Source organism: Corvus kubaryi, unplaced genomic scaffold (genome assembly GCF_017639235.1).
Source record: "Corvus kubaryi isolate FWS band 111438036 unplaced genomic scaffold, C.kubaryi_AGA036_p1.0 37220, whole genome shotgun sequence".
Classification (NCBI taxonomy): Eukaryota; Metazoa; Chordata; class Aves; order Passeriformes; family Corvidae; genus Corvus; species Corvus kubaryi.
In genome coordinates, this window is record NW_024581063.1 from 929562 (window position 1) to 955208 (window position 25647).

The 25647-nt window shown below is 52.1% G+C and overlaps 1 protein-coding gene across 4 annotated transcripts in view; it reads right to left on the reverse strand.

Moving 5' to 3' along the window:
- Positions 1–1557: 1557 nt before the first annotated feature.
- CSNK1G1 (casein kinase 1 gamma 1) overlaps positions 1558–25647 on the reverse strand; it is an 85475-nt gene continuing 61385 nt past the window's right edge. For 3 of the 4 annotated variants that reach the window (XM_042022780.1, XM_042022779.1, XM_042022781.1), the window contains exons 7-14: positions 24961–25046; positions 22882–22966; positions 20927–21075; positions 19236–19340; positions 14485–14592; positions 9880–9986; positions 7687–7710; positions 1558–4796 (exon numbers count right to left, since the gene is read on the reverse strand). In XM_042022780.1, the coding sequence (XP_041878714.1) occupies positions 4742–4796; positions 7687–7710; positions 9880–9986; positions 14485–14592; positions 19236–19340; positions 20927–21075; positions 22882–22966; positions 24961–25046 (719 nt within the window). In that variant the 3' untranslated portion in view covers positions 1558–4741. The remainder of the gene's footprint in view (positions 4797–7686; positions 7711–9879; positions 9987–14484; positions 14593–19235; positions 19341–20926; positions 21076–22881; positions 22967–24960; positions 25047–25647) is intronic. The other variant, XM_042022782.1, reaches the window with a different exon arrangement.

The following is a 25647-nucleotide window of genomic DNA, read 5'->3' on the forward strand; positions in this document are numbered from 1 at the left end:
CGCACACCCCCGCCCGCGCCGCGTCGTGGTACCGCCCGAGCTGCGCGCCCGCCCGCTCCGCCCGCCCGGGCGCGACCAACCGCGGCCACAGGGGGGGAACGTGGCACCTTCCGGCCGGGCGGAGCGCGGGCGTCTGCCACGTTGCCCCTCGCTGGGCGGCCGCGGCGCTGTCAATCAGAAGCGGAACGCGAGATGATTGGTCGCTGAGGGGGAGGAGGCGGGAGAGGGGCGGGACCGAGGGTGGCGATGGCCAATGGACGCGGCCGGAGGGCGGGAGCTATCCCGGCGTGTCCCTGGTGTGTCCCGGCGTGTCCCTGGTGTGTCCCGGCGTGTGCCTGGTGTGTCCCGGCGTGTCCCTGGTGTGTCCCGGTGTGTGCCCCGGGCCGGTGCGTCCCTGGTGTGTCCCTGGTGTGTCCCGGTGTGTGCCCCGGGCCGCTGTCCCCGTGCGAGCCTGGTGTGTCCCGGTGTGTGCCCCGGGCCGGTGTCCCCGGGCCCGGTGTGTCCCCGGTAGCAGCAGCGGCGGCCCACCGGGCAGAGGGACATGGAGCGGCCAAAGGCGGTGACCGCTCGGTGCCCGTGCCCGCGGCCGGAGGACGAGCCGAGCCCCCGGCGAGCCAAATGGCTGCGGGTCAATGTCTGAGCAGTCGCGTTAAAAAGATGCCACTCGAGGGCCAAACCACCTTTGAGAGCAGCTGGCACTGCCCCACACAGAGACACCCGCACCGGAACCGAGGTGTTCCCATGCTTGGAACCTGCTCCACAGTGATCTCTCGTGTGTGACATTTTGTCCCTTAATTCCCAGCCTTAAATGTCCAGTTTTTAGCATGAGCTTTCATTTCCCGTTCCCAAAAATTTGTCTTGGCACATGTGTACTCTGACAAGGAGATGAACCTCAATGTTCCCTCCCTGAACCTTGGAACCCGCATCTCCACCTTTGAGATTTATCTTTTTGGGGCTTGACACTGACCCAGACCTGATGAAAACCTAATTCCCACATGTTCAGCTAACACCAGGATTTGCAATCTCAGACTGATTTGGGTTGGAAGAGATCTTCACAGGTCCAATCTCTGCCATGGGCAGTGACACATTCAGTGATGGTGCTAAGCTGAATGTGGACACCTGCAACACCACAGACAATCCCGTGTACTTCCAGCCTGACCTCTCCTAGTATTTAAGAGGAATTTGGGCTTCTCTCACTCCTTCCTGCAGTTTTTATCCCACAGCCTTGCCAGGGGGGCAGGTCCCAGTACCCCTCTCCCTGTGGTCCCTCTCAAGGGCTGCCTCAGGACAAGGCATCCTGCATTCCAGGACACAGCTGAGGTGGGAATGTGCTGGCCCAGGGAGAAGGGAAATCAGTGCCACTGCACCTTGGCCGAGCTCCATGGGGCTGAACTGCCCATGGCTGTAAAGCACAAAGTGTTGAGGTCCTCTACAAGGTCTCACCCATGCGCTGCCCCCTCCGAGGGGAGCAGAGGGTGACACAAGTGCCCAGCAGAGCCAAAGGACAACAAAACACAAGTGGCGTGGTCAGGCTGACGTAATAAATACATCTATTAATGGAGAACAATGCAGCAGTGCAATGTTTTATTGAAAAAAAATAATAATCATCTCACTTGATACCTCAGAAGACTGCATCGCAACGTTGGTAGGCCAAGAGCGGTGTCGGGGGCACCCGCGCAGGGAGCCCCCGAGAGCCCTCCCCTTGCCCGGGGTCTCCCGGCTGCTGACCACTCCCGGCAAGGAGAGGAGGGATTGCCCAGGTTAATGCCCTACGTCCTTCCACAGCATGGCTGGCTCTCCTCGTCACCTCCAAGCTCCCTGGGGACAGTGGTTCCCTCAAGCACAGGACCTGCTGTTAACCTGCTTTATTTTCTTTTTTTTTTTGATTTTTTTTTTGTTAAAAAGCCACCCCACATCTTTGCCCTTTTTTGAAGAGTCCAACGTACGATTATAGTGCAAGAGGGCTTGGTACAAGTGAGCATTACCAGCATGCCGTGGGGGGACAGTCCTCCCCTACAAACACATCATTGTAGGATTAAAAGAACACCGTATCTCCGGAGAGAAGCTGTAGTGGGTCACCATGAAACAGCTTTCAAACCAACCCACTTAAAAACAAGGTCAGGAAAGTTTCTAAACAATCAAATACATTCACTTAAAAAAACAAAAAAAACCAAAACAAAAAAATAAACCGAAACAAAAGAAACCAAAAAACATTTAAGAACAAAACCTGTTGAGATGGCCCCTTTCCCCCCCCCACCCTCCCTCACCCTGCAAACACTTACATATGCTGCAACTACAAGCTGCTCCTTGAGCGGAGGCAGCGAGGAATGACCAAACACGGCAGGAGATGCAGAAGGAATCGAGTTCTGGTGACAGGCACTTAGTGGGGCTTGGGAGGGCAGCAACAGAAGTGTCTCAGGGCCCGGCTCCGTCGGCAGCGGGCAGGGCAGCTCCCCGGGGAGCGCCTGTGCCCCTGGACCCCCCTCCCAAGATGCCAAACCATGGTTTCCTACAGCAGAGAGGGGAATGCCTGTGCCAGAGATGCGGCTTCTGGGAGCCACTGGCAGCGGAGGAGTTTGGGAAGAGGAAGGTGGAATGTGACCATGGCCACGTCCTCCCTGTGGCAGGAGGGGAGCGGGCCGCACGCCTGGCACATGCCTGCGGGAGGTGAGCGGTGCCCTTCCTGCCCCGTTCCCACCCCGGCCCACAGCCCGGCTGGAGGAAAAGTGCTTTGCTAAGGGGAAGGAGGTGCACGCGTGAGCCGAGGGCTCCGCGCCTCCAGTGCGCTTGTTGGGATAAGGCATGGAGAGAACGCGGCGGAGAATGGAGAACAGATGCTGTGCGGGGATCCCAGCCAGGAGTGAGGCTTTTCCACCCTGGCACCACACCAGTGCCTGCCTGACTCAGGAATGCGTGAGGAGCAAGCCCAGAGCTTGCTGCCCAGGCTGATCTCCTGCCCTCTAAGCCTGCTCCTACCCAGCCAGGGAAACTGAACCTCCTGGCAATGCCACTCTGTGAACTCCAAGCTACACAGATTATCATTAAACTGAATAAATGATAATGAGATCTAGTCTCTCCACTTCCTCCCTTCATGCTCTCTAGGATTTTGGGGTAAGCCAGGCCCAACTTTATGACAAATGAGCAGTTCCAGCCTGGTCTGGTGTCACACATGGAAAGACAAAGTCGAAGGAACCTATTCACAACCTCCCCAAAGCTGCCTCAGTTCTCTCACAGCCCTGCCACCTCTCCAGTAACCCCTGGCAGCCTCATCTCCTCCAATTTGGGCAACGCTGCAGTTGGATGCAAGATTTCACTGTTTTTCTGGGTGTGAAAAGCACCCCAAGCCCTTTCCTTGCTATTGGTTTGGCTCAAAGTGGTGCAGGAGAACCGTGGCTGCTCCGGGGGTGCAGAACTTGCGCCTGCCCCATGCTCACAGAGAGGATGTGAAGGCGATTCCAGTCAAACCTATCTGACCATCGGGAGATGGCAACAGTGTTAAGGCATGAAGTATCCTCTCCCCTGCTGGGGAAACTTTGCTCCCACTAATGTGTTCTTGCAGAAGGTTCCCAATCAACCCAAGGAGGGATTTGGGAAGGCTGCCTGGCTGCCCACACCGAGAAACGCCCAGGCTTCAGGAAATGGCTGTTTCTCAGGAACCTCAATCCTGATCTACCTCTTAAACCAGCACAAATTCATCAGGATCAGCAAAGCCAGTGCTGTTCCCTCTGGCCCACGTTGGGTGACAGCCTAGCGTCTCCCGTCCCGCTGGGTCAGGCACGGTGTAGGAAACCATGGAAAGGACATTCACTGGCAGCTAGGAAGGGTGATTGGAAATTCAAGTATGCTTTCCTCAGCGCACGGCCCAGGGTGGGTGTCGGGAGCCCCAGACTGGCACGAGGGTCCTGGGCATCCCCACTCAGGGGCATTCCATGCACCCCACCGTCCTCCCCGCTGGATGTCTGCCTGCGCTGGCGCGGCCACGCAGAGATCCACAGATACAATGTGCATCTGTAAATGCTAAAAATAATAAAAAGTGCAACGACGTCAGCTTCTTTAAAACAATCCACACTGCTCTGTTACTGTCAGAGGAGGGAGGTGTCAAGGGAGCCGGAAAAAAAACCCTAACTGGAACAGTAGATTGCAAATTTCTCACAGCTTGCACATTACAGTGTAACTGTTCCCAAGGAGCCATAGAGGGAACCTGTCTCTTCCTGCTGCAGCAGTCAGGCCCTTCTCCCAGCAACTCTCCTGCCTGCCCCGCATCCTCCTGCCCTCTCCACAGCCAATCGAGCCTATGGGATTTCTTCACTTAAATTAAGGAGGGAGGAGGACAGAGGAGCAGAGTGCAGGGGAGGGAGGGGAGGAAAGTGAGCAGGAACTAAGCACAGTCCTCAGGTTTGTGTGAACGATGCCTTCGCCGTAAACAACAGGAAGGAGGGTCAGCCAGCCAGCCCCCCTCCCAGGGCGACCAAGACCTGAGCCAGCCACAGTCCTGGTCCCAAAAGGAGCTTCAGGCTTGGAGTGAACGAGGGAGACCATTCAGCAGATCCACCCCAGAGTGGTTTGTTTTGGAACGTTTTCTTCTCTTTTTGGTTTAAAATGTCACTTTTTTTTTTTTTTTTTTCTCTCTTCCTCCTATGCCTCCTCCTCCTCATCCTCCCTCCTAAAGAGAAGCCCCTTGCAGTGAGACAGGGCAGGAGCTGCAGGCATGGTGGTTCCTGCAAGGCCCAGGAGGCACCGGTCACTTGTGACGCTGAGCCGTCTTCTTCCGTTTCCTCTTAAAGAAGCAGCAGCACCTGGGGCACAAAGGACAAGGAGAGTCAGCCCCGCGCCTGGCACCCTGCGATGTCCCCGCCATGTGCCCACCATCCCCCCGCCTGTCCTCATGCAACAGCACCTCTGCCCGCCTGGCCCAGGCCCCACCACGTTGCCGGTACGGGGGGCAGGTGCTGGTGGGTGGATGACACCACCAGCCCGGACTGGGAGACCAGCCACGGCCAGCTGGGGTGTCCCACTGCCAGGCCCCACAGTGCTGGCCGGGCTTCTCCCTCCCAGGCTCCACTGGAGCAGCAACACAAGGAGCCATCTGGGAAAGCAGTAAAACAGGGACCCAGGTGCTCCACTCCCCCTGTCACACCCCAGAGGAAGTGGACTGGGATGGCGAGCCCTGGCTGCTCTTCCCAGCCATGAGAAGTTTAGTTTTCACCACCGTTCACTAAAAAAACAAGTTCCAAAGAGACCTTGGCTCAGGGACCAGGTTTCTTTACTGAACCTTTCACGATAACCAGAGCTTCCACCTCAGATCAATCACTCAGTGCTGGGATGCAGAACCCCTGCTTCTTCCCCCATCCGATGCGAGGGAGGTGCACAGGATGTGGGGAAGCAAGAAGGATGGAGAGTGGAGGCTGAGGTGGGGAGAGGAACGCCCAACGCAGCTGAACCGTAAGGAGCGGTGGGTTCCCTGTGGGATACACTGGGAGCAGTTGGCCAGATCCTATACTCCTGCTGGCTTCCTACAGGATTCCTTGGTGTTGAACATGTATCTACCTTTCTACCCTCAGCCCACGGTCAGGAATTCTCTGCACCTCTGTGAGAGTTCTCCATCTGCTGGGACAGCTGTCCCTGGAGAAGCCCCGGTGATTCTGGAAGACTGCTCTTCCAGGCTGCTGGAAAGGATGCCAGGATAAGCAACCAGAGTAGACCACTAAATCATAGAAGATCCTGAGTTGGAAGAGACCCACAAGGATCATCGAGTCCAACTCCTGGCTCTGTACAATACAGCCCCAAGAATCCAACCATGTGCCTGAGAGTGTTGTTCAAACATGAGGATGCAAAGACCTTTTTTTCCTACAACCATCTGTTGCAGGCTAAAAACATTCCAAACCACTCTAACATCTTCTCCATACTATTTTTCACTGGGTCCTTCATGGAATGTCAGCATTATACCCCTGTCCTCTCAGAGCTGGAGGAACTCTCATCCAGATGCTTGTCCCTGGGTGCAGGAGCCTCACTCCGGGGTGCAAAAGCGATGGGTGAGCACCACCTGCTGTGGGTGGAGCCTGCCAGCACAGATGGACTGCTTGGGAGAACAAACAACTCCCCCTGAGACATGGAGAGCTCCCATAGCCCCCCAAGAGGAGGCACCCCTCCCACTGCATGGACTGATGTCCATGATTTGTCTCTAGGCTCCTGAACAGGCCCGGTTTGGATGTGGGATGAGGAGAAATGCAAAGCCCTTGACCTTGCAGGGCAAGTGGTGCCTCCATTGCTGCCCACCCACCCTGAGGTGTTTGTGTGCCACCTCAGCACCCCCAGCCAAGGCTGGAACCCCGCCCCAGGACGGCATTGCTCTGGCATTTTGTTGTCCTGGGCCATCTGCCCCCATCTCCTGCTTTAGCCTGTCACAGTATTTCTCTCCCACAGTAGCCACCACCTTCCTTCATGGCTTGGGTGATGGTGAGTAAGGGGGACGTCACAGGGAGAGGATGGAGGATGCACGAGTGATGGTTTTGCATGCAGCGGGTAAGGGAAGAAGGGGCTGAGCAGCACTCGACTCCTTGGGCACTGAACAAAGGGAGCTGACTGACTGCTGGCTGGTTTTCCTTGTGACTGTCTTTTTAGGCTCTTACTCAGAGGTCCAGGGAAGGGTTCAGGAAAGGAAGTCCTGGCAGTTCAGACAGGCAGAGGCAAAACACCAAAATAAAAGGATAGGGCAGGCTGACAATTACAGAACGTGATCTCTCTGCATGCAGACGATGCCCAAGAGAACAGCCCCAGACTATGACATACAGAGAAGCCAGAGATGCCAGAGGTATTGGAGGCGATGCCTATGGAGAGCAGGGCAGAGTCAGTCTCTCATCCAACAAGGACATTCCTCGCCGCACACGGGCTTGGTCCCCTCACTCTGTGGCAATTCCCACCCATCAGTCCTCCCTGGCACCTACAAACTCATCTGAGTATCTGCTTGGTCCTCCACTTACTGGGTACGTGGTTTCCCCAAGGGGCTCCTCCTGGTTCAACCTGAGACTGAGACACTACAGCTGCAGCTTCAAAACCCCGATAAAGCCCCAAGCTGGGCTTGGACCAGTGCTAATCCCAACCTTTCCACCCCTTCTTTCCTGGAGAAGCCCATTCACCTGCACCTCAGCTGGGTGGAAAGGAGCCACCTCCCACCTACCCTCTCTGAGTAGGGGCTCTGTTACTAATGAGGACTCCCTGGCCTTGTCCTTCCATGCTCTCTGGCCTGTGCTTCTCCAAGAGGAGACTTTCCAAGGAAGCAGCTGGCCCCTCTCCTCGTTACCCAGTGCAGGGTTTTCCCTTTGTAACCGTCTGCGTGAGGAATTCCTGCAAGAGGCTCAGCCAGCTTAGGCCCGACTCTGCCCAACTCCATCAGGCATCATCTGCTCACGGACGTAAACGTTTGGGGGAGATGGAAAGCCAAATAGGAAAGGATTAAAATCCGATTTTGCATCCATCCATTCAGAGATTAGCTGAATCCCTCAGCCTAGTGTGGCCGGTTGGACACAGCCCATGCCCTCCCCAGTATTGCACGTGGTCCTAAAATCAAAACAGCTCTGGGTTGGCTTTGACTTTGTGCCTTTTTAGTGTTTGGTGGGTTTGGTTTTGCCAACCCCAGTCTAGTCTGGTCCGCTCCCCCTTGCATGTGGACTGGAGAGAGGGACTCACCACAAGTTGAGCATTTTCAGGCAGCTACAGAGAGTGTAGAGAAAAAACACAGAAAGGAAGAAAGAGCGATTAGTTCACAGAGGTGGGATGGAAGCGAGTCACCGCAGCCATGCAAACATGCAGTGCAGAGTGGCAGACACACACCAGGCCTGCCCGCCGCCCGCCCCAGCACTCACACCACTCTGTCCTCGCCACCTCTTCCGTGGGCGTGAGGCCTCCGACAAACACCCGTTCTCCATAGAGGCACCAGCCCCGTCAGGTTCTTATCTGGGGCTGGGATCAGAAAGGGACTCCGGGCCACCATCTGCTCTTGTCCCCTGCAGCTCCAGCAGCAGAAGGGCCTGATGATGGATCCACACCTGGGACCTGCCCTCCAGCGAAACCCACAAGCCAGAATCCAGAGCTTTTCTCCAGCACACTCCAAGCAGAAGCATTTGCATTTGCTCTGCCTGTGGAGTGCCAGGGGAAGCCCATCTCAAAACACAGAGCCCAGCTCCAGCTCCAGCTCCTGCCAGCTCTCTCTGGCACCCTGTTCTGCAGAGCAGAATCCCAAAATCCTTTGCTCTTCTTGTGTGCCTGAGGGGATTTGTGATCAGAGATGTGAGGAAAGACAAAGTCCTCCCTGTGGCAAGCAGAATGAAGTGATCTACGCTTGGGAATTACAAGAGACCCCAAACCTGTCAGTGCAAAGCAGCTTATGCTCTGCTTCCCAGCACCTCCAAAACCAATCTGGGAGCCCACAAACAAGGGTTGGAGAGAGACAGGACAGCTCCATGTGCTGTGGGACAGGGCCTGGGTGGCACAGCTCCTTCCCACCTGCCTTGACGTCTCCCCTGTACACAGAGTGCGAGCTGGACCTGGCCTCACTGCACGAACACGGGCTGGAGACGTTCCTGGTTCTTCCTTGCACTGGGCTGTTGGATCAGAACTGTTGAGGGTGACAGTCTGCCCCATCCTAGGAGCCGCATGCCTGGGGCGACCCCCTTCAGAGCCCATGACGCCAAACTGATGGTCTCTGCCAGCCACACAACCCATATCTAAGAGGAATGTTGACCACTCTGGAAGCTGCTCCTCAAGATCTCCCCCTCCCTGCCACCTTGATGAGGAGCCTGCACCAAATCCGAGGCTTCTTGGGCTGGGAGGAGAAGGTTTGTCTGTGGCTTCTACCAGTGAGCAAGATCCCACACAGGCGCTTCCCAAGGGACTGGGGAATAGAGAGCGAAGACCTTCAGGACAACCAGCACAGATGACACATACCTAGGGACCTTTTCCATCCAATACACCCTTCCTCGCACCTGCCACTTTTCCTCTTCACCCAGAAGTGCCAGCAAAGGCTGAGGTAAACAGTGGGGGACAAGTGGCACCACTATCACCCAGTGAAATAATAACCAGGCAGCTGGGCCACGTCTCAGCACCAACCTGTTCAAAGTCAGCCCTGGGCCTATTGGCCCCTCGCTTGGAGAGCGCCAGAATTCTGTGTGGACCCTGCAGTGACAGGTCCTGGTTTAGTTCAGAGGCAGCGAGAAGGTGCAGAAGGTGACACGATGGTGCTGGATGCAGGACAGGAGCCAAAATGGTCAACGCAGCAGCTCTGACAGCAGCTCTCACTTCTGACCACAAGCTACAGGAGAGGTCAGCTTAGAGGGAGCACTTCCTCCTCCACAAGCTGCTTCTGGTTCCTTTCACTCAGCTTTTACAGGGCTGGACCAAGACAACCCCAGGGAGAACTACCCATCCCTGCAGGAGTCACTTCCAGACTGGATACCTGGCACCCATCTCTCACAGCCAGAAATGAAGTGACAGCTCTCAGACCACTGATCTCTTTGCTGAGCTGTCTCGAGCTACTCCTACGCTCACAGCATGAGAGCACAGCGCGTTCTCCCTCTGCAATGGGGGACACTCACTGGGATTCCTGAGATCAGCTCCTGGTATTTTGGTATCTGTGCTCCTGAAATGTCTATCTGGCAATACATGCTCTGAGTAAAAGTTATGTTCTCCAGGCATGACAAGTGTCAAAGAGAAGCAGCAGCAGCAGCAGCACTGAAGGCACCATGCACAAAAGCAGCAATATGCAAGGAAAAGGGCACGGGACACGAGCATTGAGGACTTTGCCACACAAAAACGTCCCCACTCGCTTCCCAGGAGAAGGATTAATGACCAACCAGTGGAAAGCCTGTTGTAAAGGAAACTTACTTAGCTTCCTCCACCACCTCCACCTCCGCCTGCGCTGTGATGGGCGCGTTGGAGTGTGCTCCTGTTGGGTCATCCACATTCAGCTCCCCGTTGGTTGAGCTCACCACCTGCAACACAAAGGAACACCCCGTTCATGAGGCTCCCTGGCAAGAGCTGCTGTGGGAATGGGAAATCTGACGAGTATCTGTTTGCTCCTGTCTCTTTGCACGCTCTCAGGAGGCTCCTGGGCTTCATGGGTGCCTTGGAGTCTCCAGGCTGGAGCAGCCAAAGCAGAGCAGCAGGCAGGGGGCTATGTGTGGGTTCCCTAGCTCACATTCCTGTGCCCAGCACATGACTTGGCATCGAGAGGCCCCTCTGGGAGCGCAGGCACTGGTGTGAGCACTGACTGCCAGCCCCACCTACACACGTGAGCTGTATGATGCTGATTGTTTTCTCCTGACATTTTTACAGGTGAGCAGCTCAGTCCCATTGCCTGACAGTACTGTGGGCAGAAGCCTCATTCCTTAAGTCTCATTCCTCACACAGCCAATCTTGGGAATTATGTCCTTGCCCCAAAGCTACCGACACAGTCCCTCATCTCTTTTTGCCTCACACCTTCGATGATGGCTCACTCCAGCTTTTCCATTACAGGGATAACCATCCAGCTCCCCAGCTCCCAGCAGCTCCACTGTTGAAGATTAGGATTACTGGTTTTTTTCTTTCTCTCAGGGAATTTTGTCCCATCTGTTGCCTAAGAGTGGCACAAGAAGTGGCCACAAAAGAAGTGGCCAAGGAGGGGGAAGGGTGCAGTTGGCTACTCTCTTAGATGGGGGGTTTTCTCTTGGGAAGGGCAGAGATACCTCCAGATTTTGGCTGGGGGGTGAGGGGCTGGGCTCAACTCCTCGCTCACTCTCTCGCTCTCGGATTGGAGGAGAATGGTCGAGTTGCTGCTACTGTGGGGGAAAATTCACTACCACTGTGGAGTCCAGCCCTGTACTGCTTTTTCCTTACTGTGGGTCAGCCTTTGCTCGTAAGAGCAGCTTTTGAACTGGGACCTCATTAACACCCTACCTAACTGGAAAGGACCCTCACCATTTGTTCAGGTGCCTCAAGGGAAAAACCCGGGACTCTGACCCCCTCTCGCCTGCCTGGAGGGCACCTGTGCAGCAGCTGCCACTGCCCAGCACCGCTGCTTTCTCTGCTACTGCTTCGGGCTTTTTTGATACACATTAACCCAGCACCCTGTGCCAACCCTGACACCCCACAGCTGCTCCTACAGCTGCGGAGTTTGTGATACATTTCGTTTGCCACCCCAGGGTGTGTGTTGGTGTGACCCAGCCCACTGCGGGGCTGGGGCTGCATAATGCCAATCAATCCCAGCCCATCCCCTGGATCGAGTTCCCCAAGAGGCAGACTCAGAGGGTGGGTCGATGGGCGGCTCAGAAGCCTAAGCCGCACCCCCTGGGCGGTGCCTGGGTACAAGCCGCCTCCCCCGCTTCGGGAAAATTCTCGGTTACTCGGTTGTTCACTGGTTCTCCGTTATAACTCCCGCCTCTCGGTTTACCCCCAGTGGTTCTTGTTAAATTGTATCCTCCCCCTGGCTTGTAACTCATTGGTTGTTCTCCCCTTTTGCCACGGTTTTCAAATTCCCTATAAAACTGAGGACAAGCCTCGGGGGGCGATCCCATCACATTCCATCGCTTCCGAGCTTGTTCGGGTTGTGAAACTTCTAACAATAAACCTGTTAGGAGTCAGACCCGAACAGCCTCTCTCTTCCTTTGTCTCCGAGCTAACGTGAGCCGATACCATCGGTTACTGCCATGCTCCCTCTGCAAAGAAGCCAGCTAGCCAGCTCAGCCAGCAGCTCTTTTCCTGATGCCGAAGTCGCTTCAGCGACACACAGAAGAACGCAGCTGGACTCTCTCTGACTGGGGGCTCACCAGAGCTCGTGCCTCGAGCACAAGTACTGCGTTAGGTGTGCACATCCCTGCCATTCCAGCCTGCTGCTCCGAGGATCCTGCTGCAGTCCATTTCACCATCCAGAGGGGAACCAGGACCGGCTGCCCCTGGGGGTTTGTACAGGAAGCCTCTTCTCCATCTCTCCTGCCGGCTCTCCCGCCATCACCGCGTGAGGGAGAGAGGCGGCCGAGCTGGCGCCACAGCGCCCCCTGCAGGCGCGGGGAATCACTGCACCCGCCCTGCCCGGCCGGGAGCCACCAGCGCCCCTGCCGGCCGCGAGCGGAACTGCACCGAGGGGAAAGGGCCTGCGGCCGGGAGAGGCCGGCCCTGGGCTCTGCTGCTGCTCGTTGGTGCTGCCGGTGTTGGTGTTTGTTTGTCTTGTTACCCACACACATACTAGTAAAGAACTGCTATTCCTTTTCCCTTAATTTCAAAGTTATATAATTCAGAGGGAAGGGGGTCATACTCTCCATTCCAAGGCAGGTTCCCACCTTCCTTGGCAGACACCTGTCTTTCGAACCAAGACATCCACATAATTTTCTGGATAACTAATCACTGCTTCATTACCACAACAACCCCCAAAGCAACCTGCATGGGATGAAAGTTTGCCCGGCCCTTCCATGCTTCACCTGGATGTTAGCACAAGCTCCGGCACCTTGCTGTGAAAACCAGGAGCTGCTCTTGGCTCCAGAGCTGTAAGGATGCCCGGTTTCCACCCCCCGCTTCTCCTCTTCACCTTTCTGTACGGTAAAAGGAGGCATCTCCCATGGGGTGGAGGTAGGGGTGGTACCCAGAACTCCTGGTGGCTCCAGATGATCTGACCACCAGGGATGAAGGGAAGGAAGCCCTTGGTGCAGACATCCCCTAGTCAGCACGCTACCTTAATTTTGAACACTTCAGTCCTACCAGGAGCTGCTGTTTCTGCCAACCAGGCCCCTCAGGCTCTGCCAGGACAGGTCAGGACTTGGCTCACGGTGCTCAGAGCTCTCCTTGAGTGACAACTCCTTGGTCCTCACCCCTTCCCTGACTCATCACGCCTGGGCTGCCCTAGGTTCTCCAGACCCCCACGCCTCCCATGCAGCTCTGCAGAGCGCTGGCACCTAATCGCGCTGTTCCCAGGGCTCTTCCCACACTTTGTTCAGCTACTTGTTAAATTCCATTTTACAAAAGGCTTTGATTTTCCTCCTCACTTTTCACGTGCCGCCACTTCATTTTCATGTGGCAAATTCCACCTTAAAGGGAATGGCGGCTCAAAGCTGCTGACCTGCCAAGGTCCAGCATGAGCTGGGGCGTCTGCTGAGGAACAATTCCAGCCTCTGCAGTTTAGCAGCCACACACAGCTCATTTCCTGTTCTCAACTGCAGATAAGCAGGATTTTAGTGCTTACAGTGGCACAAGGAGCTCATAAACTGCTCAGGTTGGCAACTCTTCCCATCTGATTCCTAGGGCTGCTTCAGTCCTGCTGTCACAAGGAAACATTCCCCTCACATAAAAAAATATGAATAAAAACGTCTATCTGTTCTGAGTGCTGAAGTTGCACAATCACAGAATGGTTTGGGTCAGAAAGCACCTTTTACAGTTCATCTAATCCAACCCCCTGACATGGGCAGGGACACCTCCACTAGAACAGGTTGCTCTAAGCCCCATCCGGCCTGACCTGGGACACTTCTCTGGGTCACTCTCTGCTCACATCTGAGAGCAGAGCTACACATTCATCAGGTCCACCTTATCTTTGTTTCTCTGCTACCCAGTAAAATATCTTTAAATTAAGAGGACCATGGCTAATCAAGCCAAAAATGCATTGAACCCAACTCAGTATCAGGAATAAGTAAAAATGTCAACCTAATCTGCATTTTCCTCAGGGACATCCTGCACTACCCGTTTCCTTGGCTCAGCTCTGTCCTGCTCCAGGCACTAATTCCCATTTCACCAGAGCCAGTGTTCAGGGTGTTGTGTCTGACAGCAGAACCAGCTCTCACAGCAAAGCTCTGCCAAAGAGGCAGCGGTATCAGAGTTCTGGTTTGCTTGGATGACTCCTGCACCTTCTCTCCACCTTGTCCAGCCAGCTCACTCTGGCTTTAGTGCCAGAAGGTCCCTCAGTGAGCCTGAGTGACAACCAGGACAGGTAAGGCTTCACGAACAGGAATTTTTCAGGAATTTTCCAGGAATTTAAAAAGACTGGTAGTGCTGGCGCCAACATTGTCTGTTGCACATCCTCTGCTCATCTCCTTCCAGTGGAACCCTCTGGAGATCCACCTTGTGCCCACCGTGCCCTCAGACTGGTGGTAGTCTTCCTTGGAACAGCTCAACTCTTTTCCCAACATTAATGGGGATAATGTCCAACAAATCCTACTTCAGCTTCCTGTACTGCCCTAGAGCACCTCCAACATAGGGTAGAGGGTGCTTTATAGACCAGACCTACTAATACCACTCCTTTCTGTCTTCAGTTTAACAAATTTGAATTCAAAACAGCTTAAAAAAATTTGTTGAAACAGTAAAAGCCACGGTGCTGGACATCACAGCTCGGGTCCCTCCCAAACCACAGCTTGAGCATGACATACGGGACAGGACCAGTGAAATCGCTCTCCTGACTGCAACATTGCTGCAATTTGAGGAGAATTCAGGGGGTTTAACACAAAGGCTGCACACAACAGGAGGAAGAGGTACCTGCACTGATCCTCCATGTCGGTCCGCAGCCAAATGAGATGTCAAGTACGAGGTATTTGTCTGCCGGCTCGGCTGGATTTCCCACTCCCCTCGGCGATCGGATGATGCCTGCTCAGGAGTTCAGGAGCATGAGAGAAAGAGAAGAGAGGGCAAAAGGTGAATGAGAAGAAATAAAGGTGTGTTGGTTAGTGAGTTAGTTTCTTTGCAGAAAGCAAGGTATTTACACTTTTAGCTGGTCTAAAATTCCCCTTTACCAAGTGCACTCATTATTTACCTCCATGGTGGCTGCAGTGATCCACTGTGTGAGTGGATTTCATCTCTTCTAGCTGCTGAATGAAGGGGAAGATCTATTCTGGAATTAATTTCTTTAGACAACTTCACTTCCATGGATTTCAGCACAGCCACAATCACACCGACAGTATTTAACTACGTCTGTCAGGCCACACACACCAGAGCACTTGGCATGGCAGCAAGATGAGATTCACAAGCTCAACCTCCCTCAAATACATCTTTTAAAACTAAAATTTGCAACATAAACCAAAGCCAAACATTTCATTTCACCCAAAGACAGTTCCACACACTGATTCACCTGTGCAGTGCAGAAGGAAACATCCACCACACCTGCTTGACTGGAGAGAGGGTTGGGGGCTTTTTGGGTCTCTGCAGAAAAGTAGATAAGAAACTTTGGCTAACAAGTTTCCTCTTTGTTCCCAACAGATGTAAAGGTCAGGTGATTTAAATTACTAGAATTTCATCTGTTTTATTAGAAGAATCACTTTGCACTTGCACATGAAGCTCTGGTGGGTCACTACTGGAGGTTAGGATTTTTCCTTTTGTTTCTTTTTCTCTTGGAATTTTGTCCTATCTGTTGCTAAGAAACAACAACTACCCATACTTAAGAGAACAAAAGACGTGGCTGGGAGGAGGAGGGGGAAGGGTGCAGCTGGCTACTCTCTTACCTGAGGGATTTTCACTTGGGAAGGGCAGAGTTACCACGAGATTTTAGGCTGAGGAAAGGGGATGGGGCCAAGCCCCTAGCTCCCTTTCTCTGTCGACATCGGAGGAGGACCGTCAAGCTGTTGCTTATGCGGGGAGAATTCACTGCCACAGCCAGAGCCCAGCCCTGTATTGCTTCTTCCTTACTGTGGGTGAGCCTTTGCTCATAAAAGCAGGCGTTGGACTGGGACCTTGTTTTCACCCTACCTCACTGGAAAGAACCCTCACCATCTACTTGGGTGCCTCAGGGGAAAACCTGGGACCCTGAGCTCTGAGCCCCTCCGAGGGAGCCTGTCCTGGCCGGGTTCGGGATCCGGGCTGCCGCTGCCCAGCCCCACTGCTTTCTCTGCTACTCCTCCGGGTTTTTTGCTACACTCTAGCCCCGCACCCCCTGCCCCCAGCTCCTGCTACAGGTGGGGAGTTTCATTTGCTACTCCAGAGTCTGCTCATCCCTGCTGTCCCCACTGCCACGCCGAGGCTCCTGCTGCAGCCCATTTCGCCATTCAGCTCTCCCGCCATCACCGCGTGAGGGAGAGAGGCGGCCGAGCTGGCGCCACAGCGCCCCCTGCAGGCGCGGGGAATCCCCGCACCCGCCCTGCCCGGCCGGGAGCCACCAGCGCCCCTGCCGGCCGCGAGCGGAACTGCACCGAGGGGAAAGGGCCTGCGGCCGGGAGAGGCCGGCCCTGGGCTCTGCTGCTGCTCGTTGGTGCTGCCGGTGTTGGTGTTTGTTTGTCTTGTTACCCACACACATACTAGTAAAGAACTGCTATTCCTTTTCCCATAGCTTTGCCTGAAAGCCCCTTAATTTCAAAGTTATAATAATTCAGAGGGAAGGGGGTCATACTCTCCATTCCAAGGGAGGTTCCTGCCTTCCTTGGCAGACACCTGTCTTTCAAACCAAGGCAGTCACCCAGCTTTGATGATAGCACATCCAGCACTCACCTAAGACCCAGGAGGATCTCAGCACACCTGAACCCAACTGACCACTGGGAAGAACGGTTCCCAAGACTGGGAAGTGTGGGACAAACAGATCTGTGCTGGCCTCAGGCCTCAGCTGAATGAGACACCACAGATCTGGCCAAGAAACAAGAGGATCCAGTGAATAAACCCAGGTTTTGAGCAGTGAAGGTGAAGGCCCCAGACACCTTAGAATAAACTTCAACAATCACTAGCAAGTTGTCATTCAATTAGAGCAGGAGCACATACAAAAAGTAGGAGAATTAAAAGAGAAGTCTCCATAAAACATCCATTGTTGCTCCCTTTGCTCTGACTGCCTCATGGAGTGACCCACGGGGCTGGTCTTCCAAACAGGCACCAAAACCAAGAGCTATTTCCCTAGAGGTAGTTTTGTCAATAGGATCATAGAATGGTGTGGGTTGGAAGGAACCTTAAGGTCATCTTGTTTATCAAATCTTCTCACTACACGTTCCTCCTGTCAGCCTGAGATGCTGCTCACACCTTTTGTCCTTGGTGACATCCAAAGGAGAAGCATCTCCCTTGGAATATTTTTTTTAATGGCTGTAATTCACAAGATTAGGAACAACAATTGGAGAATTAAAATGCAGGTTTTATGAGCTAGTGGAAAGCACATATTGAGTGCTATTCTTCCACGGCATCAGGTGGCTTGACTAGCCCAGGGAATGAAGCTACATCAGCACTGGGAGAAGCCTGGGAGCCTGGAAGCAATTTCCAGGAAAGGCTCCCAGTAGCCACAAGAGCCAGATTTGTCTCTTTTAGCTCTACATCCAAGTACGTGACAAACTGGGTTTGAAGTTGGCTTGAGCTGAGCCCAACACAACCTAAGGAGCGACACCAAGGAAGTGGTGCCATTAAATTCAGAATAGAATAGAACAGAATAGAATAAAATATTCTGAGCTGGAAGGGACCCAGAAGGACCATCAGTCCGACTCCTGGCCCTGCACAGACACCCCAACAATCCTACCCTGTGCCTGAGAGTGCTGTCCAAACACTCCTGGAGCTCTGGCAGCCTTGGGCCATGACCATTGCTTGGGGAGCCTGGGCAGTGCCCCAGCACCCTCTGGGGGAAGAACCTTTTCCTAATATCCAACCAAAACGTCCCCTGACACAGCATGGGAGCATCAAGTTCCCATTAACACTCATCACCCTCCTACCAGCTTCCATGGCAAGACTAAAGAGGAGGAAGAGCTCACTCACCTTTGATTAAAACCCTTCACTTTCCAGAGGAAAAGGCTACAAAGAGGAGATCCCGCCTTAGCTCTTTACAGGGAGCCAAATATTGTAAGAGAGAATCTGCAGTTATTATACCCAAGAAGAAAAATTAGGCCATTAAATCTGGAGGCCCAAACCCACGCCTCCAATTCACTGCTCGAGATGTTTATATTATTTTGCCTTTTTCCTTTAGAGAAATGCTTTGCTCAAGACTTTAAAGGAAAATCCCTCGGAAGAGAGTTGTTTGTGTTTTGGTGAGAAGAACCTGATTTCCCCCATGTTATATTAAATAATTCATCATCCTAAGTAATGTTTAAGTGAAAATATGACAAAAGCTGCTGTGCAATCCAGCATCCGGACTACCCGTGCGGCTCAGGAGAACGAGGCCTGCAGGCTGCCTGCATATTTTGGGATTTCTTTGGGTCTTTGTGAACTAAAATGCCTGAAAACGAAGCCAGGTGTCACTGTGCTGTCAAGGCAACACGATGCCTCACACATACACAGCGTGAATGTCTGTGGTCAAGGTGGACAATGGGAAACTGGCTGGACAATCCTCCCAAAACCAAGGGGTTACTGCATCCATCAGGGAATTTATTAAAGCAGATGACTGTATCAGGGCTCACACTCCAGCCCACACTGATCACACATGCTGCAAACAACCCGGCTTCCTACAGCAACACCCCAAGGAGGGGCCATCTTGAGTGTAGCTGATGGACTGGGATGTATGCTACCTTATGTTAGCTGTGTGACCCTTCAGAGCCCAGGAAGGCTGAGCCCAGGCTGGTTGTTACACCTCATGCTCGGTTCTGCACCCACAACCCCTAGCTCGAGGAACCAAGCAGAACATGGAGGTTGGAGGAGCAGAATAAGCCCAGAACCACTCCCTGGGAATAAGAGCAGCAACAGCTCCAGCTGGGAGCTGCAGTTGGAGACCTACTGAACGTCTGAGAATTCTGTTACCACAGAAAATCCAAACTCTCAACACCAACAAAACAGTACAATGAGAAAGGAGAAAATGGGGAATTCAGCTTCCCTGTGGCAGCTCATCCAGACCATGATGCCTTCCTGAGGGTTCTGCCCTGCCTGTCCTTCGTGCTCTGCAACACTCACTCACACTATGAACTGGACGCTCTGAGAAGGACATATGGATGTTCTTGGGACACACATCCCTATCGCAACCACACGCTCCGTGGGCAGAGGGCACCTGGGAACAGGCTGCCAACAGCACAACTCTCAGTCTGCTTCACCGTCCATGTGCTATGAGTAAAAGCACCCCAAAAAATGTGGTAGTCAGGGAGTCTGACCAGGCTGGATCATCAACTTTAACCTGTGTTACCCCATTCCAAACTGGACTCTGGCTGGCTCACGATCCCGAGGAATTCCACTGGTTGATACCTTATTTCAACAACATGTTGCTTTGATAAAATTCTCCTCAAATCATAATCTCTAAATTAAGCAGGAATTGTCTGTGCCATGACCAAGAATCAGCCCCAGCCATCTATAGTGCCATGTGGCTTCTGCTTCTCCAGTGCCAGAGGAGTTGGGAGAGGAGCCAAGCGATGCACCTGATTGCGAAGGGCCTGTTGCGATGGTCGGTCCCGGTGGATGTGGCTGTCTCTTGTCACTGCAGACGTCCCAGAATCTACATGGACAGATCCCACGGGAGTAGGCTGGAAAACAAGGTGTTGGTCAGGGTGAGGACTCTCACATGTGGAAACGCACCTTGTCAAGCTGGTAGGAAGCAGAAAAACATCAAAACACTGCCCAAAGGAACCAAGGAGAATTACAGCCAGGGCTATAAATTCTCTGTGATTTACAGACATGAGATTTGATGGTGGACACCAGCACCAGATGTCTCTTATAAAAATTAATTAAGAAGATACAGTTAGGTGCCTGTTTCAGTGTCAGATCACACCTAGTGCGTCTCACACAGAATTATTACAACTGAAAATATACAGACTTGTTTTCCTCATCCCATCGTCTCACCACTTGTAAAAATCACGCTTGCATAGAAACAGGACGTGTTAAAATTAAAGCTTCATCTGCTCTCTTCTCACCAAAGTCATAATCCCTGCTCCCAACATCGAGATCTCCATGGCAACCACCGCAGTTGTCAGCAATAGCACGCTTGTCTTACAAGGTGCTCTTTATCAATTGCCTTTGTAATTAAAGAAAAATGAAAAGAAAATCTTGATTCACAAAGGGAATGATTTCTTAGGAACTCTGCTAAGCACAGAAAGCATTGGGAATGCTAAATATAGTTGTGACAGTAAAGCACTGGCAGTGGTACCAAGTTTAGCACTGATGGCATTTGATCTGGCACCAGTGACAATTCATTTACACATGTCATTACTGGTTTTTGGGGTGGATCATGAGCAGAATGACCCAAAACAAAGAGCTTTAGATTCTTCTGCCATATTTCCCCATAACACATCCTTTGCCCAAGGTCTTTCTGAGTTTAACTGGCTTTTGATGATAAAGGTGACACAACGAGATCAGGGTCATGGTCCACATGGAGTCATGGAACTGCTAAATGGAGGTTGGTTACTCCCACATTTCCTTGCCATGTGCTGTACAGAGCTGGTTTGGCCACTGAGTGTCCTCCAAGATATTCTGAGTTCAGGAGAAAAAGTTTAGATTAGATATTTGGGAGAAATTCCTTCCTGTGAGGGTGGCAAGGCTGCCCAGAGAAGCTGTGTCTGCCCTTGGATCCCTGGAAGTGTCCAAGGCCAGGTTGGACGGGGCTTGAAGCACCCTGGGATGGTGAAAGGTGTCCCTGTCCATGGCAGGGGGTTGGAACAAAGTGGGCTTTAAGATCCCTTCCAACCCAAACCATTCTGGGATTCTGCTATTCACTGAACATCCATCAGAGCCCTGCCTGGACCTCCCGGACCTTTCCAACGGGCACATGACCATTATAGGGGGTTTCTACAATTCTCCTGCTTTGAGATGGATTTTAGACTCTGGTCTCCAATCCTGTGCTACACTAGAGGGAATTCAGTCTCATCGTGTTCATTGTCACAAGTGGGAAAATGAGGCTTGAATGTCCAGAGAGGTGGGATGGGGCCTCTGTCCCTCAGGAAAACTTCCAGGCACTGCAAGAACCCCCTGAACACAACGTCAGGACATCTCACTGTGTTGAGAGATGAAAGATTTGATCCTAAACTCACTGGCATTAATTGGGATTACTGGGAACAAAAAGGTGGGGAAGCAGCACCTGGAAGGCAAGGCATGGGATTTTGCAGGGACAACTCACAATTCGCCTGCCGACCCAGTCGTAGGCGTAGTCAAAGGTGTAGCCTTTCTTTTCAAACAGCTCTGTGAAGATGGTCCGTAGGTAATCGTAGTCTGGTCTCTCAAAGAAGTCTAATCGCCGGACATAGCGGAGGTACGTGGCCATCTCCTCTGCCGGAAAAGGGGAAAAAGCAGCAGCTTTTATCCAGAATCTTCCAAAGGAGTTGTTAGAAACCGATGTCTGGGCTGCCAGCGCTGCCTCTGGCTTTTCCCCTACAAGTCATGGTTTTTAGTAACGTTGAAAACAATTCAAACACTTCTCAAGAAAAGATGGAAGTCCCACCCCTGCTCAAATCTCACTTCCACACCTTGATTTATTCTGTACATTTGTATAAAAATAAACAGAGTGAGAAATAAACTCCCTGAACCTGATGACAGGCTGCTCACAGACACTTAGAATGCTGCTGCCTGGAGAAGCTGGGGCTGCCCCATCCCTGAAAGTGTCCAAGGCCAGGTTGGATGGGGCTTGGAGCAATCTGGGACAGTGGAAGGTGTCCCTGTCCATGGCAGGGGGTGGGACTGGATGAGCTTTAAGGTCCCTTCCAACCCAAACAAGTCTGGGATTCTGTGATGTCATATTTCTATAAAACAGCCACAGACATTCATCTGAGGAAGGAAAGCAGGAGATATTGGTGGGCTCCCGAGGCATCCCAGAGCTCCAGCAGCAACCAGGGTCTGTTTGCCCAGAGCACGGCAGTGCCCAACCTCATGACACCTCTGAATATTCAAAATTAGACTAGAGGGGGAGGGTCCAAGGTTAATTTACCTGAAGAGGGTTAATTTACAGACCAGGGTTTGGTGTTAAGCTAATGAATTGCTTTCCTGCAGCTGGGTGGCAGTTTGCACGCACAGAATATTGAGCCCTAGGAACTCATGTCCTGCCCCTTCCTGGCTCTCCCTTGGCTCACGGCCTTGCCTTCAGCTGACAAAAATAAGAACAGAACTTCTCATTGACACTTAACTCTGTCTGTGGCTTGCGACTTCCATGGAGGTAAAAGAGGGGAAAAAAAAGGAGAAGAAAGAATCCCCTCTTTTAAGTACCTCCAGAAGGTGGAGAACAACTGGTTTCAGGCAAGGAAGGAACAGAACTCAGTTCTCTCATCTCCCATCAGCCCAGACCTGAAAGAGCTGTGAGGAGGAGTACTGGGAAAAAGATGAGAACAGCCAACCTGAAGCCATTCTGCTTGGAATCAGGTGGATTTTGGAAGCACACATCTGGGGAATTACAGTGACTTGAGCGAACAACGAGCCCGTTCCAGGCTTGCTGCTGTTGTTGCACAACAGTTCTTACAGGAATGAGATTAATTGTGGGTGCTCTCCCTGGTGTCAGGACTTCAGAAACCTCCCCAAAACCTCCCAGGGCCACTCTGTGGCCAAGGGACCCTGGGGAAGGCTCTAACTCTGAACCCTGCTCTCCCGGCTCCAGGGTGTGTTTAACTGGAGATCAAGGTGTTGGGCTTGGCTAGAAGCACGTCCTTAGTGACACTCTCCTTAAAACTGCTCCCAGAAGGTGGAATTCATGGCCAGACACACCATCCCATCTTCCAAGCTGGCCACCTACACCTGCAACACCTGTAAAACCTTCCATTTGGAAAAGAATTATCTCGGTTGTTACAACACGGTCATTTGGGAGAGGGAAAATAATGAGGAGCTCTTTTGGAAGGAAGCCAAGAAGCACAGCAGGCACACAAGGCCCTTGAGCACTGTCCAGTCTCCTTCATGAAAAGAGGTTTGTTCATTTTAAGACCTCAGGCCCTGTTAATTTATAGCAGCAGCTCCAGTTGTTTGCCAGCTGGAGGAACGACATGATGGATACACGTCATCCAAATCCTTCCTGCCAGAGGAGTGCAGGCCCATCCTGTTTAACAAGGCATGGCCACCTCCAGCTGCACTCACACGCTCCCACCAGGGCTTTACCTGGAAAGTTCTCACAGAGAACTTCAACTGGAGTGTTTCTCTTTGTGTCCCCAATCTTCTGATACCTCTCTTTTAAGGTGTCAGCCTGCAGCGCACAAAGACAAAACAGTTGTGGAGAAAGAGTTCAACCATGTAAGAAAGGACATGCTGTATGGGAAGAAAAACAAGGTATTTAATGCCCATTCTGGGTGACATCAAGAGATGTTACTTGTAACTGAACTGCATCCTGGCCTACACCAGTAGGAACATTTCACAGGCTATCGGCAGGGAACATCCAAGGATGTTCAAAACATCTTCATCAATGAAAGGCACGACCCTTATTAGTGTCTTACAAGGCTCATTTCTCACAGCCCAGTCCTGAGGACTGCGCAGGGAAGGTTTAATGGGAGAAGGAAATAAAGGTGCATGAACTGTGATGGCACATCAGGACCTCCCCAGGCTTAGGGCCGTCAAGCTGCCTTCACAAACAACTGCAAAACAAACCCATTGCACAGCAGTTTGGGTCTTCCTCTGTGCAACAGGATGTCACCACATTGATACTGACTCTACATCTGTCACACTTCTCCCAAATCCCAGGCTGCTCCCACACAGCCTCTCCTTTCATCCCCAAACCATCATCACTCAGCACTGGTTTAATATCTGCTCAACAAGGAAATGAAACCATTTGCAGTTGGATTTCCCACCTAAATCATCCTGAGGCAGAGAACTCTGCTGCAGTTGGCACCCTAAAAGTGGGGTTTCTTGCCTCTATTTCAAAATATGCCAATTAGACCTGGCAGCAGCACAATTAGCACTGTAAGATATTCTCTGCAGACACAGCCCTGACAATACAGACCAGAAGTGTAAGCTGAGGAAACCTAGAAGAGCAAAGATGCCACATTCTAAATCCAGCTGGAGAGTCTGTGTTTGCCCTGGACTCAGAAAGGAGTCAACTAATTCTATAGGAGTCAACTAATTCTTATGAAGTTCAGCACTGAACTGAGGAACTTTAGTAGAGCCTTGTATAAACTTGGAATTATTTTAGAATAATTTACAGGATTAATTTAAAGCAGATGAGTTCAACTAAGCCAGAAAGGAAACATGTACTAGAAAAACACACAGAGAGGCGTGGACATAACATCAGAGAGTCTGATTTCTTTCACAATCCCTTTCATGCTTGAAAAACCCTTCTTTGCTTTTATGAGCTGTTGCCAACATTTCTGGCATGTGCCTGATGAGGCTGAGCTGAGACTAACTCTGGATAGGTGGTGACAAACAGCTGAACAAGGTCTATGCCCCCAGCTGGGTCTATAACCCACTGACCATTGCAGAGCTCTGAACCCAAAGCCTCAACTCCTTTTTCCAACAGGAGCTCTTGTCTCCCCTGATAAACCTAACCTGATCACATTCAGTCCCTTCACTCCCTGCAATTCCAAAGCTGAACACAGTAGCTTAATCATCAGGGAGGTGATGGAGAAGTGAAGATGCAGCTTCCAACAGCTCTGGAGCCAGCAAATGACTTACTCCTGGTTAGCTCAGCTGATGGATGTTGGCGGCAGTTGGTAACTCAATTACTTGCAGCTCTCCACATTGTACACAGCATCTCATAAACTCCCCAGCACTGAGTGTCCAGTGTGTCTGGAGGGAAGCCAAGCCCAAGACTTGTGCCAGAAAACCAGTTTTTCAAGCTGAAGTCCATCTGTGCATCTAAACCCATCAAACTGCTCCCATTATAAACACAGATCACAGATGCAGCTGGGGGATTGTGTGCTGTAACTTGAATTTCATAAACAACCACTGTGTCCCAGTCATGCTCCAGCTCGGGGCAGCTTCCAATCACAGCTCTCTCATTGTTTCTGTCTCTCTGTTCAACCTTCTCTCCAAAATTCTACCAATTCGGCAGCTTGAAGTGCCAGGTAATGTATTTCTACCTTAAAATCTTCCCTGTAGCTAAACTTAATGCCTTGGTGTTAGGCTTCAAGGACACAAAGGAGAGGACAGTGTTTCTGACTGGATTTTGCCAATGTTTCCCCAGTGGATTCTCCTTTGGGTAGAGACTAGCCAAAGTTTTAAAGGACAAAACCTAAAGTTCAAACCTACCTTCAATCCTTGCCAGGGCAGGCTGCCTCGGAGGAAATACATGAACATATGGCCAAGGGCTTCCAAGTCGTCTCGACGACTTTGCTCTAGAAGAGAAGAGATGACAAATTATTGCTGCAGAGGCAGAAATGGCTCTGAGATCTCAGCAGCAGCCACACCTGCATCTGAGATAAAGGTACCACAGGGACGTCCACTCGCTGTCTGCAGCTCAGATCTCATGCAAAACCACCTAGAAGCTGTTTCAGAAAGTCAGAAAATGTGTAAAATCAGCCAGAAGCCATGAGATAACATGGGAGCTGCACGACACACAGCTCAACCTGAGGTAGAACGGACAACTCTTAACTGCAGAGGAATAAAGCAGTGCCCCAATTCTTCCCCGACCTGCCAGTGTCAATGGTGCCATCTGGTGCTGGATCATTTCCTCTGGACTAAACGGGAACAGGGGGTACTCACAACCAGCTGCAGGGATCTACCCTTGCACAGTGCCAACCCCTTCCCAATTGCCCCTGCTGCTCATCAGAGCAGATCAAAAATAGCTCCTTCCAGCGCTGCCGTGGGACACTTGCTGCTGTTGCCATGCAGATGTTATAATGATAAATGAAGGGGGGAAAAGGGGCATGGAGCCAAAGGAAAAAGTATCCTTAAAACAAGCTGCCAAAATGTATCCAAAACCCCAGGGGAGGATAG